Source organism: Alligator sinensis, unplaced genomic scaffold (assembly GCF_000455745.1).
Source record: "Alligator sinensis unplaced genomic scaffold, ASM45574v1 scaffold528_1, whole genome shotgun sequence".
Classification (NCBI taxonomy): domain Eukaryota; kingdom Metazoa; phylum Chordata; order Crocodylia; family Alligatoridae; genus Alligator; species Alligator sinensis.
This window is the reverse complement of record NW_005841846.1, coordinates 5,695,092-5,718,452: the sequence shown is the minus strand read 5'-3', so window position 1 is coordinate 5,718,452 and position 23,361 is coordinate 5,695,092. Positions and strand designations below refer to the sequence as shown.

The 23,361-nt window shown below is 43.7% G+C and overlaps 1 protein-coding gene across 3 annotated transcripts in view; it reads left to right on the top strand.

Annotated features, from left to right (window-relative positions):
• The window catches only part of SNX25 (sorting nexin 25), a 162,198-nt gene that overhangs the window by 5,950 nt on the left and 132,887 nt on the right, over nucleotides 1-23,361 (top strand). For all 3 annotated transcript variants that reach the window (XM_014521684.2, XM_025208024.1, XM_025208029.1), the window contains exon 2: nucleotides 13,910-13,994. In XM_014521684.2, coding sequence (XP_014377170.1) covers nucleotides 13,973-13,994 — 22 coding nt within the window. In that variant the 5' untranslated portion in view covers nucleotides 13,910-13,972. The remainder of the gene's footprint in view (nucleotides 1-13,909; nucleotides 13,995-23,361) is intronic.

The following is a 23,361-nucleotide window of genomic DNA, read 5'->3' as shown; positions in this document are numbered from 1 at the left end:
TCCTCTTTTGTGAATTTTCATTTACATAATGGAATTAAACAGAAGTAATTGTTCGACCTGATACTTAGGTTAGGTTGTATCTGCTTCTGTCCCAGAATTGAGGAAGGCCATGTTGGGCCAGAAGGCTTGGCTAATGTTATTCCCAACTAATATAACTGGTCTAATAAAAGATATTCTCTAACACATTTTGTTTCATGTGATTAGAGTCGTACTCATTGGAGTATGTGCATAAGCCCCCTGATGCACCAAGGGGAATATTACACGTATTCCTTCTCAGACTGTCTGTATGTAACCACCGTCCAGTCTTTGGAGTTGCTGAGTTGAGGAAAATAAAGTTTGTTTTCTGTTTCTTATTTAAATGGTAGAAGAATTTGTAGCAGGACTATAGGAAATGGTCCCTTGGGATTCAGACAACTGGCTAATGTAATAGTGCCATCCTACCTGATATGTTATAAAAAGCTGAGAGTTCTTCTCTTCTGGGGAAGAAAAAGTCTTCTGCTTTTCTTTCTTTTGTGGCTTGATTCTCTATGTCAGAAAAGATTTGTGGTGATAAGTTGGCAAGAGCCACAGATCCCCCATCAGATGGGGGATTTTTTGCTGTATGTGCTGCTTTGTCAAATGCTGTGAGAAGCATTGGGGAATGAAGAGGGCTAAAAGGCTGGGTACATCGGTGAATGACAACAGCATCCTAGTCACGTTTTGATTAAATCTTTAGAAGTTCCGTTGGAACATCCAAAATTTCTGCTGGCTTAAAACAGTTAGATGTTGGGGGGTTTTTTTTTTTTGTTTAATGCAAAATGTAATACCTTGCTGCAGCCTAACTTATTTCCCAAATCATCAGGAAACTTTTCAAAAAGCACTTTTTTTTTTTTTTTTTTTAAAGCTTCTTGGTGTTCACATCTTGCGAATCTGTTTTTTACTGTTCCAGTGCTGTTCATTGCTGATCACCAAATTTCTGTTTCTGTTAACCAAGGACCCCAAACTGTTTTTGTTTAGGAATGCTTACTTGTTTTTCCTTATCTGTGGTTGGCATCTGAAGGTATGCTACTTTGTTTTTACATAGAGGGTTCAATAATCTGCCTTTAGTGATGCAGTTGGCTAACTTTCCTGATGATAAAAGGCACAATAGCACTTCTTTCCACTCCTCTCAGGAATTATCTATTTCTAAACTTCTTTTAATCTGCCAATTTTCAGGAATAGTTGATAACTTTTAAGACTGTATTATGCAGATCTTGATCTTACTGTTGGAGTTTCCTAAGCAGAGCATTTGCAGTTTTGGAGTCAGGTTTCAACAGTTCTCTCACATACACATACCCTACACATACCTGCACTGAAGAACCAACAGATATGCTGTGGAGCTAGGTGAATCTCTGTGAGAGAGAGGTCAGGAAAACTGATACTGACTCCACAGATCCCCTGCTTGATACATATCTATATCAATAGACATTATATTGAGATATAGATATCTATATCTTATTCTAAAGCTCTTTTGAATATTTTTTGTCCCTAGAAACTTATAAGACTTCCTTAAGAGCAGGATTGTGTGCCTTGATTGCTACAAGGTAACCTTGGGATGCTAAGTTCCTCTTCAGTGAAGTCTGTTGCAAGGAAATTAAATAACTTGCAAACCCTTTGTCTTGTTTATTTTCCCCATTATTCCTTAGTGATTGAGTGGACCTGCAATTGTGCATGCGGCCTTTTTACAGAGAGGGAGGAAACATGTCATCTCTTGTCGCCTTTGTGCCACCATAAAAATGTTTACGATGGCAAAATAACAGCAAATAGACATCCATACCTTTTGTTGCAACACAGTGTGTAATTAGTTGTGCTATTTTATTGTGGCAGACATCTGTTTGCTTTATGGTGGCAGAGCCTGGGCATCCAGAGCTGCCTGTATTCTCCTGCTTCCCTGGGTAGGTGCCCCCAAGGCTTGAGGGGCTCAGTCCTTCATGCCCCAGGAATTCCTGTGCAGGGTTTAGTCCTGAGAGTGCATGCATGGCTTTCCCCTCTTCCACAGATGTGCCTCGGGCAGAGATAGAAATGACAAAGAGGTTACATGAGTAGAGAACAGCAAACAACCAGGAAGTCTCTAAGGCTAGAAATAGACATTGCCAAATGATTCAATTAGCTGTGCTGGGATGAGTCCTGGCACAGCTGATCTGCTTCACTGAGCGAAACACACATTGCCCGTTGCCCAGCCCACTGGACTTGTGGAACAGCAGCTGACGTGTGTGAGGGCTGCCTCCTGATCCCGTCCATGTCGCCATGTGCGAGCCGGGAGCGATATGCGGACCCGTCTTTGCGCACGCGGGCTGTGGCCAGCAGCCTGGGCACGCGGGGTCAGAAGGGACCGTGCGGCGGCAAGGCTCGCACAGGCTAGAATTAGTCACAGACGCGTAGTGGTTGATTTAAAGATTATTTACTTACACCCAAGATGGTCGCGGTGTAGACTGGACAGTTTCCCAGGTTCAGCTCCGCTTAAATCCTTGTTGGAGGACTACGACAAATTCGGTTCTTGGACCCCGGAGTTGTTAAGGCTCCGCGGGTTTGTTTAGACCTCTGTTGCCTTCTTAAGAAATGCGTTGGGTTCGTAAGGATCTGCAGCGCTTAGAGATCTTCACGCTCTCCCTCTCGGACTCCAATTGCTTTCTCTCCAACTTGGGCGGAAGCCACCCAAGCTCTTTATATGGCTAGCAAGCCAATTGCTAGCCGCCACGTGTGCATAATTTAACACAAGCCAATAATGGGGCTCGAATTAAAATACAAATGGCAGGAACTCCTTTGCACCGTGCATTTCTGAGATGCAAAAGAAATGCACCATGCAAAGAAAGCTACAAATTGGTGGGAAAATTCTCCGCTGCACCGGAGTTCTCCTTTGCAGCAGAAAACTCCACCATGCAAAGAAGCTGTAATTTGGCGGGAAAATAATTTAGCAGTGCCGAAGCACACACAAAACAAAAATCACAACTTTGGGTTGTGACAATGTGTTTCCCACTTACATAGACATGCCCCTTGACAATCTTTAGGGTTCTTGGTGGTTGCTGGGGGTGCATCTCTGTTGGTGAGGAACGCTGACTTCTCCCACTTCCAGGAACATGCCTCAGATCCCAGGGTGCATCTGGAAGCAGGGAAAGCCAGGGCGCTACTGGTGGAGTCCTGGAGATTGCTGAGGGTACATCTCTGGAACTGGGGAACATGTCACCTGTTATCCACAAGATCAATGGGTGGGGCAACAGGCAACGTGCACTTTACCCAGTAAAGTGGATCAGCTGTGCCAGGATTCATCCCAGCACTACTGATCTGCTTCATTTGGCAGTGTCTATTTCTACCCTTAAAGACTTTCTGGTTGTCTTGTCTCGCTATCCTCTGCTATTCCCTGCTCATGTAACCTCTTTGTCATCTTTATCTTTGCCATACAAGTGGTCTGACGTTACATTTTTTTAATATTACGTTAAATTGACATGTTATATTTTGGCTGCACATTGACTGACAAAAAGAACACTAGAGGTGCCTCCCTTCTCATGAAAAATGACCTCCTCATTAAGGAGCCAAAGAACTTGGATAACTGCAATATCACTGGCTAAAACTCTGGCAGGGGAATCCCAGAAAAATTTTAATAAGGCTAAACCTGGTAATGAAAGAGATCTTACCTGGGTCTTGTGTTAGGTGTATTTCTTGGACTAAGGAATGCTTTTGCTGAAACATTTGATTGGTTTTAAATGTTTCTGCCAGAAAAATTGCACTGAGTCCCTTGTCTTGTTGGTTGATGTCTGTTACCCTTCCATGTGCAAAGGGGAACAGTTTTTTTTTCTAGGGAAAAAGCCACTTTATCTGGAGTACCATCCATTTCCCTTTTTTCCTCTTCCAACATGGCTTAGCTAGCTGTTTATAAAATGGCCACATGGCCTATGGGTGTATGAAAGAAAGTGGTAGTGTGCAGCTAGGTGTATCATAGGGGTAGCATATCTCCCTGAAGAGAACTAGACTCAGCCTGTACAGTTAAGAGGCAAACTTAATTCTGATTGAAGCAGCACAGATTCCCAGATTCCTTCTTCATGTTCTGTGTTTCCAGTTCATTCCACTCCCTTAGAAAGAGGTAAAGCACAGTGAATGCTCAGAAAGAGGGAGTCTCGGGGTGGATGGGACTGGAGGCAAGTGTGCAGGGGAGGTTTCTTGGTTGGTCAAGCTGAGGATCGGTGGAGGTGGGGTTAGTTTTCCTGATTCCTAACCCATGGAGATTCACTTGGCCTCACAGCATATCTCTGTTGATTCTGCAGTGCAGGTAGACAGGACTATTTGTTTCTCTCCATGTGTTTTTACAAAGGAGAAAAACACGTATCTGTTCTGTAGGCAGGTAAAACTTTATTTTTTATGGATGTGTGCGCAAACTTCTACTGTAGTTGTAAAATAACTTTTTTGTATTAAAAATGAAATAGAAGTGTTCATGGATGAAGCCTCATTTCTTTGGGAACATAAATTAAAATGCTAATTTTCCTGAAGATAAATTATAACTTGAAATTGGAATAAACATGTAATTCAGAATATTTTCCTTAAGCTGAAGTGTCATGTCTGCCTAATTTTAAGCATCCTTTAACTTTTTGTAAGGTGATGCTTACTGAAAACTCCTCATTACAGAAATTAGGACTGGCAATGTGGTTTTAATATTGCTTTAACTATATTCATTTTGAAACCAGTATACCTAAAATGGAAGACTCTTATAGACGGTTACATTGGTACAGAAATGATTCTGCTTCTACGACAGTTGTTCTCAACCTTTTTAGATACAAGTCATGCCTCAGAAAATACCAGCTCTTTGTTTTCAGTTGTTTTTGACTAAGGAAAAATAATAGAGTAGTTCTGTTGCAAAGAACTTGTTATCGCGGTCAGTAGTGTTTCAGTACAAGGATAACAGTCTGCGCCCATCTTGTTTCGAAAATCCGTTCACGTGCCACCTTGGCGCAGGCGCCTGATGATGGACGCAGAGATGCTTTGTGTGACCTCTGGTAGGGACCTCAGTCTCCTTGGGGAGTACCCCAGAACTCTCCTGCCACGTCTTTGAATGTAACCTCAGTGGTGGGGTCTCCCATTTGGAGGTCCCTCGTGATCGGTCATTCTTCCTGACGGATATTTGTGGGGCTCCACCTCCCCTACACCCCATCCATATGCCAGCCTTAGACAGGCCACCTGATGTCAATACGACGTGCCTTCTGGTTTTGATGGTCTTTCCTCGTCACTCTCTCTCAGGTACCTGGTCCTATTTTCTTCTGTTCATAGGACGTTCGCCTTCTCCTCCAGCTCTTTCCTTCATGCTCGATGCTGCTGACGCCTAATTCCTGTGAGTGGCCCTTGTGGCTCGTTTTGTCCTCCAGACCTCACGGCTCCACATTACTGCTCAAAACAAGACTAAGAAGAAAACGAAATGAAAAGAATGACACAGTGTAGTACACCAGTCAGAGGAGACAAAAGAAAACGGGACACAATGAAAATAAAAAGGAGGGCAGGTAGAAAAGAAGGAGATCGAACACACAGTCCTTCTCCTCTCCCTGCCCTGGAGCCAATGCCTGGCTGCGTCCCCTGATGCTGCTCCCCTCCTTGTCTCTAGTGGGAGCTCCCTTTGCTCCTCTCCCAGTCTGCTCCCCTCCTACCGCCTTATGCAGCTGGAGCCCAGGGTGTGGGGCCGCCTTCTCCTCCACCACTTTCACCGCTCGTTCCCTGACGGGACTTCTCCCGGCAGTCTGGTGCAGCCTGTGAAGGCTTTGGACAGCTGCTGCTGCACAGATCGTCCTTACCCAATCAGGATCTCCTTCAACTTGCCGGCGCTACCTGCCACCGGCGTGGAGAACGGCTGCAGCCTCTGCTGCCTCTCCCGCTCTCCCCGTCTCCCTGTTAGTGCCAGCTTTTAATTCAGCTGGCTGATGGACATCCATGATGTTACCCTCCGGTTTCAGCTGTATACAAGCGCAGCTGATGAACTGCGCGGGCTTTTCTCCTCTGTGTTGTTCTGTCGGCGTCGGACAACCTGAGATAGGTTAGTAATTTCTGATTTTGGGGTCTCTCCTCTTGGTTTGCCCCACCCCTGTGCTTGTGTCCCTGGGGCACAGTCTTTCAGTAAATAGGGAAATCATCAGTGAGTCCGTAGATGACTGAGGAGGCTGATTTGAGAGCCACATGTTTCTCTGCAGATGAGGCAAATAGCTCCAGGAAGGAGTAGACTCTGGTGCTGGCAGGTCACAGCTCTTTCTCTTTTGTTTCTCTCATCCACCCCCTCCATAGTGAGGTGAGTTTGTTTGAAATGATGAGTGCCTTGGCATAATGCCAGTGGGAAATGATTCAGTGCTCAACTCATCCAGGTATTGATGTTAATTTTGCATTTCTTCAGATTGGCCTTTGAGGTGTCCTTCATTTTTTTTTTTTCTTTTGCCCACCTCTGAAGTGGTGGGTGCCTACCTCTAGCTCTAGCAAAGAACTCAGAAAGACAGCGTCAGAATTTTGTTGACACTTTGGACTGCTGTTTGAAATCTCTTTGTTGATCTTGTGAAACATGTTTGATAACATAACAGTGCTAACATTGTGTGGTACTCTGCAGCACCCTTGAAAATGTCTTAAGGCACCCCAGGGTGCTTGACATCCTGGTTGAGAATCCCTGTTCTGTGGAAACAAAAAATATATCTAATCATTGAATGCTGATATAATTGCTTTCGGGCTATTTGAAAGTTTTTTACTTGTGCTGATTTCTAGAGGTGCACCAATACATCAGTTTGATATCGGATCAGCACCAATATAAACAGAATTGACTGTATCAGAAATTGTCCTAATATGGCCTTGATCTGCCCCGTCTCCCTCCCCCCGCACGCTCCTTCCCTTTTCCCTCCTCTTCCACCACAACAGATTTATCAGCTGGACACTGCTCTTCAAGCTGCAGGGCTGCATATCCGAAATCAGATTGGTATTGGCCGATATGCCTCCTTAAAAATCGGCTATCAGTATTGACCCCCAAAATCTCTATTGGTGCATCCCTAATTTCTAAACTGATACAGGCAACCCCCGCTTGGCACTCTTAATTGGTTCCTGAAAAACTGAGAGTTAAGTGAAACAAACGTTAAACGAAACTGAAAGTATTTGACGACCCAAGATGGCGACCACAATTGTTTTTAATGACCCAAGATGGCGACCATGAATGTTATAATGAAACTGGCTAAGCACTAAGTGAAATCAGGCACCAATTTAAAATGAGCATTATAGCAAACTAGTGCTAAGTAAAACAACGTTAAGCATGGGTTGCCTGTAGTTTTAGAACTGATATCACTTCAGAAATGCATGCAGACTAGTCCTAAGAGTGACTGGTACATAATTTGTAACCAAAATAAATCTTAGGTATTTTAAGTCCGTTATTATGGTAGTTCCTTTGGAAACAGCCAGGAACATGCATGAAATAATATTTCTTAATAGTCGGAAAATACAACTTGCTCAGTGAAAGCTGAAGTCATGGAAAATTTAGTAAAACATTATTAGAAGCAGTAACTCTTGATTACCAAGGTTCAGTCTGACAGTAGCATACAGCAGGAGATTGACAGCCATAAAGAAGAATGTTAATGTCTACAGTATTGGATAGAGCAAGCATATATGCGAGTAATTGGATATTTGGTTTTTGCACATTAAAATAGATTTGACTTTATCTTTTAGACCAGCAGTTAAAATTTAAAATGCTTTGCACCAGGTACAGTTACAGTATGTTATATTCTTACTTGCATTCTGGTTTGCTTTCCTTGTTTTAGTATAACATAACTTATTGCTAATTATCCTGCTTATCTGGGTAAACTTGGGAGTAGAATTAAGTAGATGTAGGGCTGAAGTTAGACAAACACACACAGTACAAGCAACTATCTGTCAGGTCACATTTGGAAAATTGCCTTTGATTCCTGAATGTTGAAAACTGTTATGCTGATGCTGCTGTTCATTCACTTTATCTTCCATTTCTCCCCACCCCCATTTAAAAAGTTATGTAAATACAGCTACTTAATTCTTTGCCATGTAATAGTTATGCATGAGTTATTTTAAAGATGGTTTTTAGTGAACAAAATTGTTTTACACCAATAAATGGTCTTGGCTTCATAATTTTTGCATCAGTAGGAGACTGAAAGGTAGTAAAAACAAAACAAAAACCCACAGTCCAGGATTCTGGTTAAATGCCAGTTTGGATTTTGTTTCAAGCCTCCAAGGCTATTGTTGTCTGTATGTAGTACTATTCCCAAGTGTAACAAACAGGAAACAGAACAAAACATTTCAAGAAATACATGCTTCCTTTCGGTATATAAACAAAAACAAGTGTGAAAAAGCTTTAAGGATTAGAAATGTTCCTCAGACCAGTGTTCCCAGTAAGTAGCCATGTTCTCATTCCCTCTTCTTTCCCTTTTCTGTCCCCAAATTTTATAGAAGGATCAGAAACGTGATAATCTGTCTTCATGGATGCTGATGTATCATGTCTTACTGTTCTGATCAGTGCCAGGCTACATACAGATGTTTAGGGAAGTTAGATTGCGTTAAAAATGGCCACCAAATCTATGGTAAATCAGGATGGGGGATGCTAGCGGGACACTTTCAGGGGGATCGGGGGCAAGCTGGGTCTATGGGAGGTGGAGGGGGATCAGGAGGAAGCTAGTGGGGTCTGAAGGAGGGGTTGGGGGCATCAGGAGGGGACTAGTGTGATCCATGGGAGGGCTGGGGGTGGTAACGGGCTGTGGGTGGGATGGGGTTGCTTTCCCACTGCTCAGGTCTAGGGGCTATTTTAACACCCTGCCTCCCCACCCCCAGATGAACAACCCTCACAGTGAACCTACCCCTGCATCCCCCCATTCCTTCCTGCCCTTCCCAGCACCCCCTGACTTACTTTGATCAGTTTCTGGCACTGGCAAACGACAGGAAAACCAGTACTGAGAGTAGCTTGTGGGATGGGGGTTTGGTGGGCTCAGGGGGTGGGGGTTGGCTGGTCCATTGTGGGGGGTTGTCCATCTGGGGGAGGGGCCATGGGGCTAAAAATAGCCTGGTGCCAGGGGGGCAGGTAGCAAAAGCACAGCCCTGGGGCTGGAGCCAGCAGCTGGGCTTTCCAAACCCTGGGGCTGCACAAGGAACTGTACAGAAGAAGTTCAGTTAGATCGGGTCCAGAGAGACCAATCTAAGTTAGACTACCTTGGAGGTACACTTAACTTAGATCAGGTCAGCTGTTTTTTAGACTGATCCAGACTTTCTAAACTTCTGTACAGTTTGCCCCTAGATCCCTAGTTTAGTCACTCTAAATGTAAGGTCCATGCCTGGGAAAACTAAGTTAGATCAGGTAGTCCTTTTTAACGCTATCTAACCTCCCTGAATGTCTGTACCTAGCCTCAGTGTGTTCCGTTTGCATGCATGGTTTATATTTAACTGAGAATTGTTCAGTGAGCAACTATTAAGCCTTTTATTCAACGAGAGGAAAATTAGGTCTTTAGTAAAGAACTGCAGGATATTTATTTTTAGTACAGTAGGTTGTCCATTGCATTTGTTAGATGTCAGAATGTAGGACAGCTGAACTTTGTCTGAATTAGGGTCTTAGAAAAAAGAGAAATGTCTGACTTCTAAAATCTACCAGATATGCAAAGCCAACCAATGTATGTGGCTTGGGGACATTGTCGTCTATCATTTGCTATGAAGGAGCATATAAAACAGTTTTAGTTATAGTTCATGATTTTCAGTTACTCATACCTTGTTCTTAAATATAGAGGCATGGATTGTGTCAGAGAGATTTTTGGTCTTTTTACCTGGGACATGGCTCTTGTAACTATACAATGTTAAAATCTCAGGTGCTTCTATATATAACAATTTTAGGACAGGCTTTTACACACAGAGTTCCTGCTTATGTGGGTTGGAGCTATCTGAACTCTCATGGGACAATCAGTCCCACAGGAAACAATGATCTGGGGAGGAGAGGAAGCACCTGTTTTATCAAAAGATTTAGGTAGTGGGCTCCAGTGCACAGCGTCCACAGATGGTCTTAATATCTGCTTTAGCCTGTCTGTTGAATTTAATGATGCCTACTTACATGTAAAAGGATTCATACTACAGTAGTTTGTCAGTTTAAAAGCATCTTCGTTAAAGCAGAGAGTGACTTCTCTCATTTCAGGAAATACAGCACGATTTTCCTGTAGATGAGTGACATTCAGAAAAATTTGAAAAAATCCAAGAAGACAATAAGTCTTCTCCAGGTGAAGCCTGACAATCAAAATTCCTTTTGTTCTGTAAAAGAGGGGTGCAGGTACCTTGACAGCAACTACTGTAGGAGAAATTTCAGAGCCCCATCTGTATTAGAGAAGCTGCTGTTTTGACAGCCATATGCTTTTTTGAATTTCCCTCCTGTTTTCCCTCATCCTTAAACGAATTTTTACAGATGTCCATCCATCTCTCATGGACATTATCAGTTGTTCAGTGTATGTTGTAGCAGCATGTGTTGGGTTCCTCACTCTGTTGGGTTTCTAAGGCTGTATCTGAGCCATGGATTTTCTAAAATCCTCCCACTCTTGCTCTAGAGTGGGTGCTCTTTGACTTCTACTAGCAGTGATATCGGTGCTGATGTTAGGATATGTTCTGGCTACTTTATCATAGTGTCCTGAGAGTGCCTATGCCGCCTCCCACCTGTGCTAGCATCAGCAGAGCTAAGCTGTTCTTATTTAAAAAATAAGGTAACATTTCAGTGGTTGTGCTAGAAGGGATATTTATGTATCCTTTATCTGTCATGTTTGGAGGTTGGGGGCCTTTGTGTTTGATGTTTAGTATCAAAATTAATAGCTGCTTTGTTGTGGATGTGCTCTTAAGTTTTGCTTCATTGTTTTAAATAATGAAGAGAACACATAGCAGAATCTCATTTAAGGGTAAGAATGGAAAAGCATTTCTTGCTAATATGAATAAACATGCATGTTCATTTATTGACTAGAATTCCACCCTGCTGTCCTCCGAACATTGCATTTCAAAATAGCTGAGCTAAGATTTACTTTACTCTTCTATTTGTTCCCTGCCAGTCTGAAGTTGTTTTCTCTCAAACTGGTACTGCTGCCCTGTCTATCACCTACACAGCCTCCTGTGTTGCTGTGCAGTATTTCTCAGAAAATCCAGCACAATGCAGCTTCTATCCAATGCCCTCTACTTTGTGTCCTTTAAATTGTACATTTTATCACTATGTAGGTATCCTTTTATCATCATTGTTACTTGCTGTATTCATTCCTTACCTGAGTTCTTTCAGTCGCTCCTTTTTGTTAAGATGTCTTCCTGACTGATTATCACTCTCTCTCCCTTCTGGTTGACTGTGTTTGATTTTAAGTGGAAAACTTGTTGCCATGCAGAAGATAACCCTGCTAATAACACAGAATAAATTTCAGTAAAACGCATTTCTACAAGTTGAAAGTAAGATTGCATTTCATTGAAATACTGCACATTGAGTACTGAGACAACCTTTTTGTGTCTAAGCAGAGGATTTTTAAGATTGAAATATAAAAGGATCAAATTGTGAGCTAAATTCACTTTGTGAGATTGGGTATATTGGATTATTGTGCTTGAGATATGGAGCAATTCCAGTTGCAATAATGGCTCTCCTCTTAAAGGATTTATCTGATGTTCTTTCTTCTGCTTGTAAAGAGGAGGCACTGAATGGAGGGGAAAAAGTAGGAATTCTGTTTTATAGTTTTATTATTTTAGATTGTATTTGGAAGCAGAAAGTTGGCATTTGCTCTTTGGGGTTACTTTAGAATAGGAAAACATACCCAGTGGAAGTTTCTGATGTAGGTGAGTATATGTGTTAGAGAACAAGATATTGTAACTTTGGGTATAGAAAAAACACCTGGTATAACTTTTTTTTTTCTAGGATTCTCCCAAGTCCTATTCTGCTAAATTAAGTGAACTATTTAAATTGTAAATATTATGTAGTTGACAGCACCCTCCCCAGTTTCTCTTTAGATTCTTCTTACTTTCCTTCTGTAAACAAAGCATGGAGATCCTGTCCAGCGTTACAAATTTGCTTTGTGAAGGTTTAGTGAAATGAACTGTTAAAAATAACAAATCAGAATTCTGCAGATATTTTCAATAATATTTTTCAGACTTGAGAGGGTGTCCAGAAAAGCCTCAGGTATCCGAACCTGCTGCTTTTTTGAAAGTCAAAGAAATCATTTTCTTGTGCATGACCTTTAGTAGTCCTGACAGTCTTAGGATTTAGATGAAAGGGCATGCCAAAATACTGTAAGGTTTATTAATTGCTTATCCTATTTTTTTGATAATTATTGTTAGAATGCTAGCACCTTAATGCTATGATCATAACTTCATTAGAAATATATTGTGCTGAACATTATGCATATATATCTTAATAAAAGGATGGTCATGTTTCACATCAGAAGATACTAAGCATTTGGGTTGTTTTTTTTTAATCGGGATGTCATTTTATTTTTTGTTTGTTTGAAAGGGAGATTTTGGCCTTACTTTATAGGAAACATTTTATTGCTATTTTTTCCCTTCAAAATATCTATTGGTCACACAATTCTAAAGTGTCCTCTGCAACATAGGGTTGAATCTTCTTCTATATTTAGAAGTTGTACCAGTGTAACTTCCCTTAACTTGAGACTCTCTTTTATCCGCGCATAAACAGTCTCCTATCAATAGATATGTGGACTCCAATCAATATATACTGGACTGGTTTGCCACTGATCCAGTCCCATATCAATAAGAATTAAGTTGGATTGATGGTAATTTGGGCACATTCTATTTTTGTTGTAGTTAAAACTGCTTTACATATAGAGAGAGCTTAAATTTCACCTTTTATCTATCCCTTGTTGGTACACCATTAGAATCACACTTTGGAGAGTGTTCCTTCATATACTCATGTGTTCTTATGCCTTTATAATACTGTATTTTCAAATATCCCTTTAGGGAAGGCAGCTTAAAAATCAGCAGTCCATAGATGCTTATGGCTAGTATTATTTTGGACTAGTCATGAAGTATACTCTGGAACAGTGATTTTTCAGCCTGTGGGCTGTGGACCCCAGGGGTCCACGAAAGATGGCTGGGATCGATCAAAAGTATGTAAATACCTACACTTACAATTTGGAGGGGTGTTCACCTCCATTCGAAAATTTTTAGGGATCCACAAATGAGAAAAGGTTGAAACCCACTGCTCTAGAAAAAAATTAATGTTTCACTTTAATTTTAAAATACTTTCCTGAGCTGAATGAAACATGTTTTAACAGAATGCTGCAAAGGTTTTGTAATTGCTACTGGCCTCTTGATGTGGAATAGCAGGGTGAAACATTTTTCTTTGTATCTAAATGAACTGCTGATCCATTAAATCTGTCTTGTTGGGATCTTATAAAGCTATAAAAAACATTGCTGTTTACTAGAATGATTTTAATTGCTTAGGGTGTTGGATCTGCCAGGTGTCCTATTCTTGATTTATGGGATTGTAAATAAAGGATGATTTCCCGTCTCAATTAAAACAAAATTTTAAAAAATCACATTTTGCTAATCAAAGAAATTAAACCCACGTATTTCCTGAGGTTGTTACTTTAAAGTGCCCAGACCACACTTATAGGAAAGATCATTGTTTTGTATATGTATTTTTCCATGAATGTGTGTGTATATGTGTGTGTGTGTGTGTATATAAGTAAAGCAGTGACTTATGTAAAAGGCAAGTGTAGCTGTGAGAGTCTGGGGAAAAATGGGAGAAGCAAAGACGTTTATGGGTGATATCTTTTATTGGACCACCTGTGGGATAGCGAGAAAGATGAGCTTTTGAGTATTCCTGTACCCTTCCTCAGGTCTGAAGTGATGCAGTAGTATTTTTAGGTTCTTTAGCACTATTTATTCCACCAACTTCTGTTTTATAAATATTCTCTTATTTCAGAGTCACTTGTCTGGAAACTCGCATGAATTGGTGCAATCAAGAAGAGTGGTAATTTCTCACAACATGGATAAAGCCCTGAAAGAAGGTGAGTCTTAACTGGGAGAGCAAAGTGTTAGATTGTAAACTTTATAGTCCCCTTAGCAAACCTTTACATGTACAAGTAGTTCTAGTATTATCCAAGGCATTACTTGCAGAACAGAGTGCTATTCAACAGTGTAAGGTATTAGAACCTGCTCAGAAGTCTTTTGAAGACAAGTTTTTTTTCCCCTTCTCTATTTAAAACAAAAAGATGGAATGGGAATCTCCACAAGATACTCCTGTGAACGGAATTAGAATAAGAGATCAGTTATAATTGTCACAATATAATTGATTAAAAAAGAAGAGATACAAAAGACGGGAGCGCTGAGATGGAATAAATTTCAGTGGCGTTCCTATTCAGTATGACAAGTGGTTTGAAATAGTCAACAAGGGATGTTCTTTGCTTTTCATGCTTGCTTCCTGGTGTGTTTGAGATGCATCTACAATAAGGATAAAACATTTTCTACTACTGTTGATACTGCAGAGAAGGTAAAATTATGAAGGCATTCAAAACCAAAATGCTACAGTTATGAGCTTGTTAGACTGCAGTTAGATAATCTCATCTTGAATCATCAGAAAACTTGCTGAAAACTGCAGTTTTAACTGATGCATCTTGTTATTAATTAGGAATTGAATGGATGAATCTTACATGACACTTGATATCTTATTTTTATAGTATCTAATAGGGTCTTGGCATTATGCTATTTGGTATTTCTATCTTTTGGTAAGTCATAGATAGAAAACATAAAATGATAATAGTACAACTGACTAGAAGGTTATAACTTTAGAAACAAAGATATAGGCTATACTTTCAGGATTGAGACTTTATTATGGGAACCAGTGGCACTGAGGCTATAAACAGACATCAGCCTTGGAGCAGGATCAGCTGTGCTGTGTCTTGGCATAGCTGATCCACTTCAGTGAGTGACACAGATTTTGCCCATTTTTCTGAGTTGGGGCACAGCAGTTCATGAGACCCAGGTAATTCTCTGCAGGGGGATTCCCAGGGTGTGCTTCCAAGTGGGGAAACTTGAGCTGGCACTCCCAGGACTTTGTGGGGTCTGATCCTGCAGGGAAGTAACCAGAGTATGTAGGTTTGGGCCCCTGAAGCCCTGGGACCACCTGCCCAGGGCAGCCAGAAAGTGCTCTCCTACCATAAAGAAAACAGGCATCTGTCTAAAAAAAAAAAAAACAGCACAAATTTTTACCATATATTGCTGTGGCTGCAATTTTGGGTAATTGTGGTGAGACAAGGGGCATGGGCATCCATTTGCTTGGGCTTTGTGCTGCCATGAGACTTTTTATGATGGCACAAAGATGATGGTTTTGTTTCCAGCCTGAAAAGGTCTTGAGAGTTATAATGGATAATCAGATGAAGATGAGATGCTAGCATGCTTCTTTGAATAGAAAGGGTAATGCAATTCTTTAATGCAGTTCTTGGATGTATAACTAGGACAATGCTTAGTGAGAGAAGGAAGGTTGTACAGTATTGCCAGTGGTGTGACTGTACAGCATTCAGTTTTGGTCTACATGTTGAAAAATTGGAGAATGTTCAGAAAGAGCTTTACAAATTATTAGAAGTTTGGAAAACCCACACTGAAGGAGCTCAGACTCTTTAGCTTATCAGACTTAAGTTTAAAGGGTGACTTGACCAGTCTTGAAGTGTTTGTATGAAGAACAGAAATTTGATCAGAAGATTTTTTTTGCTGTATGCAAAGGTATAGTGAAATCCAATGCTGTAAAGAGACCAATTTAGACGAGGCTAATATTTTTAATAATGATGGTAATAAACCTTTGGAGCAGTTTACTGTTGGAACAGCTTACTTGGCATCTTCCTTGTAGTTACCCTTTACTAGAAGCTTTTAAATTGAGAGCAGATGTTTTTTCCCAAAGATACATTTTAGTAGAAATGGGAATTAATTCAGGGAAGTCTTATAGTCTGTTATTCGAAGGTTAGACAGAGAGATCAAAATGTCTCCTGGCTTTATAGTCTAGGAACAAAAATAGAAAGACTATTGAAGCTCTTTTGTATATTGCAAAAACATATGAAGACAACATTTAATTGCTCTTGTGCAACTGGAACATAAAAGGTCCAGATCCATGGAGCAGCTTCTCATCTGCACTATCCATTGATATGAAGCAGGAGCTGCACGTGCTCATGACATCTTAAGTTTGGGAGCAAAGATTGAGTAAGTTGGTTGTACACATCAATGGTCTTTTCTTGCTTCTGTTAACAGCCAGTGCTAAAACTCCTGTTGACTTTAATTAGGATCAATTCTTCAGTGTCATGGATACCTCAAGCTGATGTTCAGTATATTCAGTATCTGTTCACTTCCAGTGAATTAAGAGTACTGAGTATCTGCCAGGATTAGGCCCAGAATACCTTTTCCTTGCTTCTTTTTAGGATGGAAACAATTGTTACAAAAAATCTACGGTGGGTGGGGCTGGCTCCCCGCTGCTGTGCACTCTCCCGGGGAGGCAGGAGGGACCCATACTCCCCAGATCTGTGCACAGGGTAGGAGTGGGCACTGGCTGCCTGCTGTGGTCTTGGATTCTCTGCCCTGCTGCCCTCCCCTGAGGCCTCTAAAGCCTGGCAGGTGTGCCCCTGTGCTGCAGGGCAGAGTTGGACTGTGTGGGAAAGCTCATTGCCACTGCAAGCCCTGTGCTGCCCTGAAGAGGCATTCCCTGCACGTGTGGCAGCAGCGAGGAGCACAACCCTGTGCCACTGCCCCCGCTGCTGCTGTCATGTGGGCAGGGGACGCCTCTCCATGGCAGCACGGAGCTTGCAGTGGCAATGAGCTTTCCTGTGCAGGCCCATTTTGCCCTGCAATGCTGGGTTGCACCTGCTAGGCTGCGGAGGCCCTTGGGGAGGGAGCCTGAGCCCTCAGCAGGCAGTCTGTGCCCACCCCCACCCCATGTAGAGACCTGGGGGGCACATGCCCCCAATTCCTCCCCCAGGAGTGTATGCAGAGGCCCTACCCCCTAGAGGAGCTGCCCGTGGCCCCATCCTGCTCCCTACTGGGGCCCTGTGGCCACACATTCTTGCCCTAGGCTCCAAGCCTCATATGCCCCTGGCTGGGCAGCAGTCCCAGACCTTCCCAGCTCACTCTCTCTATCCCTATGGAGTTCTCAATCCCCCTCCCCCCACCACCAGACTTAACTGCGGGAGCTGCTCTCCAGGCTGCCTGGCTGCCACGTACATATACATGCATATGGCGCGCCCTGCCCGACTGCCGTCCTCCCACTCCCCACAGCCCCTTGTAGGCTGAAACTCTGCCAGCCTGCAGGGAGCTCTTTGTAAAAGTGGAAAATCTGTGGGTTTCTCTGTTAAAATGAAAAATCCATGTTTTCCTCGGGTAAAAGGGGAAATCTGTGTTTTTCCCGTTTCCCTGTGGGAGATCCCTGCTGTTCATTTGCCTATCAGTTAAATGTACACAGCTTAGACTAATTTGCAAAGATTGAATCAATTTATCCTCAGGCTTTTTGATTGTCTATACTTAGCCCTGTATTTGAATATAGAGTATTTAGGATTTTTACCGAGAAAGGCCTAATGTTGCAAATGTTTGCACATGCTTAAATTTAAATGTATTTGTAGCCCATTCAACTCACTTGAGGTTTTTCATTATTTAACAGGTAAAAATGACCTTCTCATTATTTAACATTGTTCATAAATTTATGCAGAAAATCAGTGCAAATCTTCATAAAATTTTTTTTACATGTAATAGCACATTCCTGTTTCTGTCAGTGTACATTAATAGGATACCATGACACACATACTACAAGCAATACTGTTACTACAGGGTTGATTAATGATCTGTTAGATCCCTGGTTTTCCTTAAGGCATGCTGAAAAGCAGAGTGGAATAAGGAATATCAAATGTAAAAGCACACCCTGGATACTTACCTGGCTGGACTCATTTGAGTCCCGTTTTTGTTTTTAGGGTGAGTGGTTTTGTTTGTGTTTTTGGGTTGTTCTCCCGCCCTGGCGGGGGGTCGGGCTAGAAGATCTATTAGGTCCCTTCCGACCCTGAAACTATGAAACTATGAAACTATGAAACCCAGGTTGTTAGGCTTGTTCTCTGAAATCTATAGCCTTGATTCAGGAAGACACGTAAGCACATTTTTCAGTTCATCTTTATTCACTTGAATGTTTATGGCCAGTAAAATTTTGAATGTTTTGGGCTTCGAAGGGATTCCCTTATTTTCTCAGCATGTTGAGAAACATAACAAATAAAAAAAAATTGCTAAGTGTCTAGAGCAGCAGTCCCCAAACTGTGTGTCAGGACCCCAAATGGGTTTGCAGTATCAGTGGATGGAGTTGCAGGGGTGCAGAGCTGTGGGTTGGGAGTGAGGGGCCATGTTGACCAAATGGAGTTGTGCTGGGGAAAAGGTTGGGAAGCACTGCTGTAGAGAATGTACTAATTTCAGATTCCAAGTAAGAAAGCATTATTTTTCTATGTTACCACATGTGATTAATGAAAGTAAAGTTATGCAAAAGAAAGTGGGGTTTTTTATTTATGAAACAACATAAGAAAGCTGTTCACTAAGCTGTAGAAACTATTTGTTAATTTGATAATGTGCTGGCTGCTGTCCAATTAATTAAAATTAAGACTATCCTTGCCCCAATAATAATCTGAAAGTAATTGCAGTTGATGTTGTATTTGGGTACATGGATGTATAATATGGTAATTGGCTGATGGACGTAATCAACTGTCATGGTTAATTTAAGCCGGAATTGTTACATCTGGCATCACTCAGAAGTGAATGGGTATAATAGAGGAAATATTCCAAATTTGAATATTAACCTTTCTGGTAAATACTGTAGAACCATCATCAATGCATTTCAGCCTTTTCCCCAGTTCCCTCTGAGTTGCAGTATAAAAAATGTGAAAAGAGCCCAGATCACTTATTCCCCCAGCTTTCTTTTCAGGACTTGGTTCAGGAATGGAACTAAATCGGAGGGACTTGGATTCCCAGGTCAATCAGACACTTTTCAAGCCATTATTGACAGTCTGAAGCAGAGTAAATACCTAGGCACTGAGGCTTCCCCATGTGAGCACACTCGGGAGAGGTTGTAGGGGTTAGCTACCTCCAAAAATTTCCTATGGCAGCATTGCACTGAGATGCCAAGCTACCCAACAAGTAGTAGTAGAGCTGCATTTGTGCTGGCTGTGCAATGAGTGGGCTATTTACTTCTGCCCCTCACTAGAGCTTATTAGGCAAGGGACAGTACTATGCAAACTTTTGTTCCACTAGCTAGAGCTAGATTGTGGGGCTTGGGATGGTGTTGAGAGGGAAGGTGTCTCTGGGAAACTGGAAATGGCTTTTGGGTATGTACATGGAGATGAGCCGTGGGGCTGCATTGAGGGCTTAAGGTTGGCTGTGGGATCAAAAAGTATTAGAATCGCTTGTGTAGATTTACCATAGATAAACATCTACTCTTTCTTTTAGAACAGCTTTTGTTTTATAAGGCCCCTGGCAAACTTTAATTTAAATGTGTGATGGGATCTGAGGAATTTTATCTTGGATCCCAAAAAATCATGTGTCCTGCCACTCCAGATATTCAGGATCTGGCATGGCAGCATGCACGATTTTTGAGAGCTGAGATAAAATTCTTCAGATTCCATTGCATGCACAGATGCTTAAAACCACTGTGGTTACTCACATGCAAGTCCCTTCTAAAACTGTGCCACTGGCGTGTTCAAAGCCAGTGGTCATCAACCGGTTGATTGGGATCGACCTATTGATCCTGGAGCTTCTTGCACTTGGTCCTGGGATGGGGGGGCTGAGCACATGCGTGCTTCTTCCCAGCCCAGCAGGGACGGGAAGGAGTGGGGGCCAGATCAGGGCCCCTGCAGCAAGGGACAAAGCATAGGAGCAGCCTGGTAAGTGGCAGGTCATCCAGGAGTGGTGGAGGGGGGCCCCTGCCACTAGGTGCACCCTGGCAGAGGCCCCAGGGGGCATGTGCTCCCCCCCCCGCATCTGTGTCCGGCAGAGGTGGCTCCTGCTGGGCTGGGCTTTGCACCCTGAATCCCACTGCAGCTGGCCTGAGAGTGGCCCAATGCCACATAGATTCATAGATGTAGGGTCGGAAGGCACATTGTAAATCCTTTAGTCTGACCCCCTGCCGTGGGCAGGAGAGAGAACTGGGCTCAAGTGACCCCAGCCAGGTAAACGTCAAGCCTCCTCTTAAAGACCCCCAGGGTAGGGGCCATCACCACTTCCCTTGGAAGTTGGTTTCAGATCCTAGCCACCCTGACTGTGAAGTAGTGCCTTCTAATCTCTAGTCTAAACCTGCTCTCTAGCAGCTTATGGCCGTTATTCCTTGTTACTCTGGGAGGCGCTCGGGGGAACAAGGTCTCTCCCAAACCCCGCTGGTCCCCCCTAGTAAGTTTATAGATGGCCACCAGGCCCCCCCTCAGCCTTCTCTTGTGAGGGCGGAACAGGTTAAGGTCCCGTAGCCTCTCCTCATAGGGTCTGCCCTGCTGTCCCCGGATCACGCGAGTGGCCATCCTCTGGACCCTCTCAACGCTGTCCGCATCCCTCCTGAAGTGCGGCGCCCAGAACTGGATGCAGTACTCCAACTGCGGCCTGACCAGTGTCTCAGAGAGAGGGAGGATCACCTCCTTGGCCCTGTTTTGTCCTGCATCCACAGATGCATCACAGGTACAGTTAGCCCTACTGACCATGTTCTTGCATTGTTGGCCCATGTTCATCTTGGAGTCAGTAATGACTCCAAGATCTCTTTCTGCCACTGTGCTTTCGAGAAGGGAGTTCCCCAGCCTATTGGTATGCTTTTGGTTCCTACTGTCCAAGTTCAGCACCCTGCACTTGTCAGTATTGAATCCCATCCTATTTTCATTTGCCCACCCCTGTAACCTGTCCAGGTCCTTCTGTAATCTGTCCTTCCCTTGCGTGCCCACTTCACCACAAATCTTGGTGTTGTCTGTGAATTTAAACAAGCTGCTCTTCACCCCGTTGTTCCAAGTCGCTAATAAAGAAATTGAACAGTGCGGGCCTAAGGACTGAGCCCCCACTGCCCACTTCCCTCCAGGCGGGAAATGACCTGTCCACCACCACTCTGAGTGCGACCCCTCAGCCAATTTGCAATCCATCTGACTGTAGGCATCAATGCCACAGTCACCTAGCTTCTTAATGAGAATGGGGTGGGGTGGGGTGTCAAAGGTCTTTCTGGACTTCAGGAAGGCTACATCCACTGTGACACCTGCGTCCAGTGATTTTGTGACCTGATCGTAGAAGGCAGTTAGATTGGTCTAACAGGACCTGCCCCTAATGAAACCATGCTGGTTACCCTTGAGCATCATCCCTACTGCTGGCCCATCACAGATGTGCTCCTTGATAATCTTCTCAAAGAGCTTCCTCACTATTGAAGTAAGACTAAGGGGCCTATAGTTGCCCAGGTTCCCTTTTTTAAAGATGGGGACCACATTGGCCCTCTTCCAGTCGTCCAGCACCTGGCCAGAGCACCACAAGTGCTCGTAAAGCCGTGTCAGGGGCCCTGCAATAACACCTGCCAATTCCCTCAGCACTGTTGGGTGGAAAGCATCTGGACCTGCTGATTTAAACACGTCCAGCCCCTCCAGAAGTTCTCTAACCCAGTCCTCCCTGACCCTAGGCTTGGTGGAGTTTCTCCCGAGTCCGTCCTGAATCTCAGTAGGGGAGTCCCAGTCCCTGCACAAGAAAATAGAGGCAAAGAAATTGTTAAAGAGGTCTGCTTTCTCCTCTGGTGCGACCACCAGATTGCCAAGCGTATCCTGCAGGGGCTCCACATTACCTGGGGCCTTCTTCATTTATAGATTTCATAGACGTTAGGGCTGGAAGGGACCTTGGAAGATCATCGAGTCCAGCCCCCCGCCCGAAGGGCAGGAAGTCGGCTGGGGTCATAGGATCCCAGCAAGATAAGCATCCAGTTTACTCTTGAAGGTGTTCAATGTAGGTGCTTGAACTACCTCCGATGGCAGGCTGTTCCAGACCTTGTGGGGCTTGGACAGTAAAGAAATTGTTCCTTATGTCCAGCCTGAAATGGTTTTGCAGTAGTTTGTAACTGTTCGACCTCGTCGTCCCTTGGGGGGCTCTGGTGAACAAACGTTCCCCCAGATACTGGTGGTCACCCCGATAAACTTATAGATGGCCATCAGATCACCCCTGAGCCTGCGCTTTTCCAGGCTAAAGAGCCCCATAGCTCTCAGCCTGTCGTCGTAAGGTCTGTTTTCCTGACCTGTGATCATGCGAGTGGCTCTTCTCTGGACTCTCTCAAGCTTCTCCACATCCTTTTTGAATTGTGGAGCCCAAAACTGGACACAGTACTCCAGCTACGGCCTCACCAAGGCTGAGTACAAGGGGAGAATGACGTCCTGGGATTTGTTTGAGAAGCATCTATGGATGCAAGCCAGTGTTTTGGTCGCTTTACTAGCCACAGCATAACATTGCAGGCTCATGTTCATCATTTTCCCTATGTATTTAAAAAAGGACATTTTGTTATCCTTGATCCTTGACGCTAGCCCTAGTTCCATATCTGCCTTAGCTTTCCTAACAGCCCCCCTACAGACCTGAGTGGTGGAGGTATACTCCTCTTTGGTGATAGCCCCTCCCTTCCACTGGGTGTACGCCTCCTTTTTGGCCATCGGGCATTCAGGAATGTCCTTGGAGAGCCAGGGGGGCTTTTGGGCACCCTTGCCCCCTTTGCTTCTTGTTGGGATTGTCACCCCTTGGGCTCTGAGTATTGTCTCCTTAAGGAACGACCACTCATCTTGGGCACCCAGTTCCCCTACTCTCCAGGACCCTAGTGCCTCCCCCACTAATCACCTCAGCTCATTGAAGTTGGCCCTCTTGAAGTCTGGGGCTACTGCCTTGTTGCAGGCCCTTGACACCCTGCACTGGATGGTGAATTCCAGCAAGTGATGATTGCTATCGCCCAGGTGGTCAAGGACCTGGAGTCCCCTCACCAGGTTGTGCACCTCTTGGGTTAAGTGGAGGTCCTGTATCTCAGCCAGGAACCCCCATGAGCAGTCGCACCTGGCTGACTGCTCCTCCCAGCAGATGACTGGGTAATTTAGATCACCCATGACAATTACATCCCTTGCCTTAAGTGTCTCCACAAGCTGACCCAAGAATCTGCGGTCCAGCTCTTCCCCTTGATTGAGAGGTCTGTAGTAGACCCCCACTGTTGAGTCCTTTTCCCCACAACCCCCCTGTATCCTGACCCAGAGCACTTCAGCCGGCCCCTCCTCTGACCCTATCCTGCTAGTTGAGGATGTGTATTGCTTTTTGACGTGTTCAGCCGCACATGTGTTCAGCCACTCCTGGGCCATCTGCAGCGAGGCTCAGGGTGCAAAGCCCAGCCCATAGCAGGAA